This window comes from Schistosoma mansoni, chromosome 5, assembly GCF_000237925.1.
Source record: "Schistosoma mansoni strain Puerto Rico chromosome 5, complete genome".
Lineage (NCBI taxonomy): Eukaryota > Metazoa > Platyhelminthes > Trematoda > Strigeidida > Schistosomatidae > Schistosoma > Schistosoma mansoni.
Window position 1 is genome coordinate 7259965 of NC_031499.1, and position 8252 is coordinate 7268216.

The 8252-nt window shown below is 36.3% G+C and overlaps 1 protein-coding gene across 1 annotated transcript in view; it reads left to right on the forward strand.

The window, feature by feature from the left end:
- The window catches only part of Smp_143930 (putative sh3 and multiple ankyrin repeat domains protein 1,2 (shank1,2)), a gene marked incomplete at both ends in the record, with an annotated part of 57146 nt that extends 49271 nt beyond the window's left edge, over positions 1-7875 (forward strand). The window contains 5 exons of the mRNA XM_018797767.1: positions 2000-2107; positions 4307-4474; positions 5117-5338; positions 5480-5583; positions 7786-7875. Of these exons, the coding sequence (XP_018652776.1) occupies positions 2000-2107; positions 4307-4474; positions 5117-5338; positions 5480-5583; positions 7786-7875 (692 nt within the window). The remainder of the gene's footprint in view (positions 1-1999; positions 2108-4306; positions 4475-5116; positions 5339-5479; positions 5584-7785) is intronic.
- Between the last annotated feature and the right edge of the window lie 377 nt (positions 7876-8252).

Sequence of the window (8252 nt, forward strand, 5' to 3'; positions counted from 1 at the left end):
ACTAAATCTCCACAAAACCCCTTCTGATAATTAATAAAATCATATGCTCACTAGTGACTGACTTCGAGAAGTACATCCTGGAGTTCTAGTGAGAAGCAGTGACCAGTGGAGTTCAAACCACGTCTGTTGTGAGATAGGAACTCACCAAAGACAATTAGTGAAGGGTTGCTCAACTTCGTGGATCAGTTGAAGTTAGACATTAACACCGTTGGATGCCGGCCGGCTCAGTGGTCTATCGGTTAAGGGCTCTGGCTCGAGACTGGTAAGTCCTGGGTTGGAATCTCGCGAGGCGGGACCGTGGATGTGCACTGCCATGGAGGAGTTCCATAATAGGACGAAATGGCCGTCCAATGCTTCCAGGTTTCATCTGGTGGTCTAGCTTCAATTGACTCACGCTTTCAACTATGAAAATACTAAATCTCCACAAAACCCCTTCTGATAAATGTAATTCAGATAAAAGTAAGTTATAGACACATGATGAATAGGGCAAGCAATATGTACACATAAAATCACATAAAAAATGGTCAGTGTTAATAAGCAAATAATTGATAAGATCAGAATATTGCTTCAAAACAATGAATAAACTCAGTCTGTCAGTCAGTCAGCTACAACGTAGGACCAGGCACATATATACATCGGTCCAAGTTGCAATACCTCGTTAGCACAACAAGATGAACATCGGATTCATAGAAGTAGTTAACTTACTGGCGGTAATATATAAAAGAAAGGTTGTATATAAGGATACAGTATAGGAAGAAAGATAGATATGAATAAACTGATCTATTCAGAATGTAGAGAATAACTTATATAAGCTTGAAATAGTGTAGTGAACAGAAAACGACTGGGGACAATCGAACTACAGACTATCTCACTAATTTCTGATAACCATACAGTAGTAAACAGTTAATTTGTAAAATAACAATCAATTGTCTTAATTTTAACTGTTCCTTCTGCAAATATCAGTTCATCTTCTCTAATTCCACTGTTCATGAATTTTCCTACCAATTGCGCTTCATTCTAGTTCTTTCCTTATCGATCTTCTGCAAAAATACATTCTATGTCTGACCATCACTATATACTGCTTATATGGATATAAGTAGACTACACTATGGACATAGTACCAACCATTACAACTCTACAATAGTTATGACTAGTGGGCGAGACTAAGCTTTATGGACGACCTTTGAACGAATCTTAAATGACCTTGGGAAACATTAGCCAATCAGAAGACAGTTAGTATACAGTAAAAATATATTACACAAAACTAAAAAATTAAAGCGAATACTGTTCTTTTACATGGCTCGAAAACTTCTCAAGGTCAGATATAGGTTCAGAAGTTCTAAAATCATAGTGCATACGGTACAGGAACATATCCATATGGCTCCATGGTAGTCGACCTCTGGAACCATGATAAGGTCTCAAAAATTCTCGACCACATAGCTTCAATGTTATTGGTATGTTGGTATGGTTTAGGGTTTAGGTTTAGAGTTAAGGTTTAGGCTTAGGGTTAAGGGTGAGACTATAATTTATGGACGACCTTCGAGCGACGCTAGATTGACTCTAAGAATGTTAACATAATAACTAAGACCAAATGAGGGTTATAAACCTGTGTGAAGAATTCAAATTATGATTTACAGTTCATGGTTAAGGTTAGGAATTATACTTAGAGTTTTCATCACGAACTGACATCAGCTATAATGCCAAAACTCTATTTATCCAAATGGATAATTGAATTTTGCGCCGAAATCTTATGATCACTTCTCTCGTAGACGTTGAATTATCACGTCTTCTCTAAAATCCGTTGTAAACCGACCGTACGTAAGCATTAGGTAGCGAACATAGCGCCGTAACCTTGAAAACCCGCGAAAGCTTCTGATTGGCTCGTCCATAAAGTTTAGTCTCACCGACTAGTGTTCTTTTTCTTTGTATTTCACCAATGTATAATGTTTCTATCCTTTATTTTTATAATCAACTTTTACATTCTAGATTAATGGTATAGATGTTTATGATGCAACCCATAAAGAAGTAGTTGATTTGATTACAACAACAAAAGATATGTTACAATTAAAAATTATTAATTTTCAACAATTACCAGAAATTCAACCAAGTAAGTTTCAAGAATATGATCATTGAATCATTTATATTTATATAAAAATCATTTTATATTACTGCCACCAAATGCCCTAGTACGGCCGAGAGTGGGGAGAGTTCGCTCTCCTTCTCGAAATGCTCTCACATGACCGCGCGTATACAGCTTCAGTCAGGGAAGTCCTACTCACTGCCTTCTCGCGATAAGGGGTGTTTTCTACGAAATTGAGAAGAATAAGAAAAGCGAATGTCCAGCGCTCCTTAAGAAAATCACCTGCTTCAGTTTGGGCACCAGGGCACTATCACAGCTCTCACACAAATCAAGTGAAATTTGTGTGGCGCATATATATCTGGTGCCCCTTTTTACCAATATTTATATGTTTAAATAAATAAATACTACTGTTATATGAGTAGTGTAATGATAATAAGTTTTAAATTATGCATTAATCTATTTGGGGGTTATTTGTGGAGATTTTTAGTCATTTTTATATATAGTTGAAATCACGAGTAAATTGAAGTCAGACCATCATGGAAAACCTAGAAACACTGGACGGCCGTCTCGTCCTATTGTGGGACTCCTCAGTGGCAGTGCGCATCCACGATCCCGCCTCGCAAGATTCGAACCCAGGACTTATCAGTCTCGCGTGCGAGCACTTAACCGATAGATTAATGCTTGATGAAAGCGAGTTGGCTTACCCACCATCTCCAATGTGTATTATTTTCGCTTTGCTCGCTGATACTTACTCATATGCTTGTAGCTTTGTGGCTTACGTTATTCGATGATAAACTGTAGTTGCCTCATCTCTTGGCCTTCTGATTTCATGCACCATTAAAATTTTTATTATAACGGTTATCGAGGTGAAAGATTAGCGTAGCACTGCACTAGAATAGGAGCAAGTATATGCTAACAAAGATGATAACATATTCATTCACGATTATTAACAAGTAAATAATGGAAACCCTTAAAAAATGATGATAAGAATATGAAAAGAATAACTGTTATAACTGATTTGGTAACTTAAATCATTCAAAATGTGTATGTAGTGAATAATTAACTTATTGTCATCCAAATTCATGAATACTCACATGTCCTCGTCGTGCCTCCTGGATCATGACATTCATCCCATGTACTAACGTAAGCGCTAATACGGGTGGTGGAGATCGGCTTAATCAATCACTCTACCTATACCTACAAACGATTACGAATGCTACAAATAGTCATTGCATAACTATTGAGGGTTCAAAAAGATGGTAAGAAAAAATGAGTCTGCCCAAAAACAAAAAAAAACAATGAAAGTGTTATGTAATGATTCTTCGTATTTGTAAACAATGGAATACATTTAGCTAATGATTTCCAAATGAGGTGAAATATATGCATCTTATGAAGTAATGAAACCCTGTTTATAAGCAAAGATGAACAGTGGTTAGCAGTGGAATCCAGTTTAACACGCGTTCCGTCCTATTTGGGACTCGTCAGCTGGATGTACTTGCATCTCAGACTTGTTGATGTTCACTCTGATACTCGAACCCAGTACCATTCGCTTCAAACGCCATCGCGTTATCCACTCAGCTACTGAGTCCTGATAGCCATTTACTTGTGCAATAGGGTGAAGTTTAAATTCACTTAGAATTGTTTGTTTGAATCTTCCCATTGATGTTGAGGACTGCAACTGATCATTCTCTAATTGGCATATATGCATACAGTGCATATTGGATCGATATAGCCTTAATTCGCAAGCATCATAAGCTGACGAGTCACAAACAGGACGAAACGCGCGTCAAACTGGATTCCACTGCTAGCCGTTGTTAATCTTTGCTTATAAACAGGGCTTTATTACTTCATAAGTTTAAGTATCATTTAATTGATTATATTTTGTCTATATTTTTTCTATCCACAAAATATAATCAATTAAATGATACCTAAACTTATGAAGTAATAAAACCCTGTTTATAAGCAAAGATGAACAGTGGCTATCAGTGGAATCCAGTTTGACGCACGTTTCGTCATATTTGAGATTCGTCAGCTGGATGTACCTGCGTCTTAGAGTTGATGTTCATTCTGAGACTGATCAATTGCAGTCCTAAAAATCAATGGAAAGATTCAAACAAGCAATACCAAGTGAATTAGAACCCTGTTTGTTTACTTTTTCTCATTGTGATAAATGAATATTTCATATGATTTAATCTTTTCTACCATTTTCTTTTGTAATGAATCAAGGAGTTATTAACGGCAACCATAACAATAATAATACGAACGCAAATCTCAACCACAGTAATAACAATACCAAAATGATGAATCGAACTAGTTTTGTACGTGCTGATCTTAGACGACGTAATACACAACGTTCTACAAGTGTTGATATGGCAAGGATTAATCGACCGCTGAGTATTGATAATAATATAATGGCTAATAATCATAAAATTACTATCAATACTACTAATACTACTACTAACAATGATTATAACAGTGGTAGTAGTACTAATAATGACCAAGTTACCAATACTAACTACAAATCCATCTTACCAGATCAAAAGTTTTCATCTGAACAACATTTTCGCCGTCTCGTCAGTGATACAGGGAACAATACTAATAGTAATACTAATAATAATACTAATAATAATAATAGTTATCGCCGATCAATTCAATCATTGAACCCTGGTAAATCACAATCAGCTGTTTTAATCATTGAAAATGAAACTGACCAATTGAAAAATTCATTAGGAACAACAATAACAACACAACCATTATCATCACCATCAACATCATCATCATCGCCACATATTATTAATACATATGCTTATACTACTAATATTAATAATGGTAGTAGTGAATTGAAACAACCTGAAATTGATCAATCAACAATTACTATCCATAATGGATTAACTAATAAACAAGATCAACATCGATTCATTATGAAATCATTATCATCTTCAACATCAACAACCCCATTATCACCATCATCATCATCATTCTCTTCGCAGCCTCATTTATATTCATCATCATCATCTCCATTAAAGTATAAACAAGATAATAAAATAATCCATTCATTGAAACCATTTGAACCATTCACACAAAATACTGGTTATTCCATTAGTCATAGTCAACATCATCCTCATCATCATGATGATTTATCTGATAGTAAATGGGATTCTGAATCAGATTTATTGAATATATCAGAAATCACTGAGATTTCTGTGAATTCAATGAATGATGGAAACTTTAAAAAGATCATGAATTTAAATCATAAGTGTAATATTGGCCAAGTCGAATTACATGAGAAACCGACGAATATGATGAATCCATCATCAGTTGTGATAACACCGTCATTATTGTTGTCGTCGTCATCATCATCAATATCATCACCAGTAAAGAATAGATTGACTATTAAAGTTAACTCTAATATGAATGGTAAAATGAGATCCATACATTCGGAACCATTGCTTTATCAAATGAAAACTGAAACGGACCATGATAACAATGACAATAATAATCATGTAAGTACTCGTAACTAATAGTTTTTTATTAAATATCAGAGTTGTTAGACTACTCATACACCATTAGTAGTAGTAGTGATAGTAATCTTTCTATTCAAAACAATTTTACCTCTGATCAAACTTTATTGGCAATTTACTATTTTCATAGTTGAAAGCGTGAGTCAATTGAAGCTAGACCACCATTGGAAACCTGGAAGCAGTTAACAGTCGTTTTGTCCTATTATGGGACTGCTCAGTGGCAGTGCGCATCCACGATCCCGCACTCGCGACATTCGAACCCAGAACTAGTGACTGACTTCGAGAGGTATATCCAGGAGTTCTAGTGAGAAGTATTGACCAGTGGAGTTCAAAGCACGTCTGTTGTGAGATAGGATCTCACTGAAGACAATTGGTGGACAATTGGTTGCTCAAACATCGTGGATCAGTTGAAGTTAGACATTAACACCGTTGGATGCCGGCTGGCTCAGTGGTCTATCGGTTAAGTGCTCCGGTGCGAGACTGGTAGGTCCTGGGTGTCGAATCTCGCCAGTGCGAGATCGTGGATGCGCACTGCTGAGGAGTCCCATAATAGGACGAAATGGCCGTCCAGTGCTTCCAGGTTTCTCATGATGGTCTAGCTCCAATTGACTCACGTTTTCAACTATGAAAACACTAAATCTCCACAAAACCCCTTCTAGTAATAATAATTTACTATTTATCATGTCACACAAATCAAATTGTCAAACAAAGTCGGTTAGTTCATAAATCATAAATCTTGTAGAATACTCATCTCTGGTTGAACAGATTTAAATATTTCAATATGACGAAAGAGATTGATTATGTCTGAAAAAAAATCGATTGATTGTTGAATGCTTTCTTTTGACATTTTTAATAGAATATCACACGCCAGATCGAAGGTTCTGGGTTAAAATCCCACGAGTGAAATCGCTGATGGGCACTTCTGAGGGATCCCATACTGGGATGAAATGGCCATTCAGCGTTTTCAGGTATTTCATGATGGTCTATCTTTAATTGACTCATGAACTTGTAGATGGCGTCTAGTTGCGATTGACTATGATCACAACTACGGGAAGATTACGTACCAGGTATGGAGTTGGATCCCTCGGTAGGCCAAAAACCAGGAGGCTGATGATGGTTGAAATAAGATATATTTGTTGGCGATCTCGTGGTATAGAAATAATAACGAGATGTGCCAAAGTTTACAAGCGGAACTACTGAGCGTACTTGAGTTCGTGCAAGGTCACAGGCAACGGAAGGAAATGTGTCTTTGGTACACTTGAACAAACAAGTACAGTATAATACAGTATGATAACAATGGTTTCCATTATATCAATCGCGTTCTCGTCACAAATGTAGGTCACTACAAACTATGACTATTCTATTCTTAACATAGTTGAATCAGACAACTTTCTGAGAGAACTTCGAGAACTTAGCCAGTAATTACACTGGAACTCAGATACAATTTCATTAATACTATAAGCTTAAACAAATAGAACGTTGATTACTAATCAGCAACTAATCAATTGTTCATATTTACTTAGCGATTAACATATGAATATAGTTTTTTTAAAGTGAAGTTCGTAAAAATCAACCAACTTGCCTCCAAATGCCTTAGTACGGCCGAGAGTGGGGACAGTCCGCTCTCCCTTTCGAAACGCTTTCACATGGCCACACGTATATAGCCTCTGTTAGGGAAGTCTTACTCACTGCCTTCTCGTGGCACCGGTGCTGTTTACGAAATTGACGAGATGAAAAGCGAATGTCCAGCGCTTCAACCGGGTTGGTGTACACGGAGGGTTCACCTAGGGGAGTTGGAAAACCCTGATTACAAACCAATGGTGCACATGGGCTCCAGTATCCTGAGGGAACAAATGGAGTATGAATCAATCGTTGGTCACCGGTTACCATGAGACTGCATCTCCTCACGATGCTCCACTGCCTTGTAGATCAGACCTTTAGGTCAAAGGCTCGGGCTATGGCACCCTAAGAAAACCATCTGCTTCGGTTTGGGCACCTGAGCAGTATCACAGCCCTCACACACACAGTTTGACGTTTTTTGATGTTTGATTTGTTGTATATAATTGAAATCTGAATGATTCAATCACAAACGTACAATCTTTATCACATATTTCTATGCCTTTTTTTATTTATCTACTACTCATATTCATCTCTCTTTATTTGATATTTTCATATATATTTCAGTCATGTAATGATGAAGAAATCTCTACAGTACCGAAAACTTCAATCAACAATAACTTGATATTAAATGGTCATGAAATTGATGGTAAGTAGTATAAATTAAGAGTATGAGCTTTGATTCTGACTTGTTATAGGCAACAATTAAAAACAACAAAGTGTAGAATAGCTGAGTTATTCTTATTCGCTAATCGTTATCAGGAAGCATTCAAGGCATTACTCCTATTCAAGCATTGAGATCAAAACGTCCAAGTCTAACTTTTCATTGAATGATTCAGTATCCAGTGTTCAATATTTGTAACCACTCAGGAACTTTCTCATCAAACTAATCAACAAGTCTTAAAAAAATTGATTTTAAAAGATAAAAAACATTGATTGATTAAGTGAATATCCATCAAGGAATGAAAGATCCTATTTGAATATGTAATGCTCAACTAAAATACTTTGAATTATTTAAGCGTGAAAATCTAGGT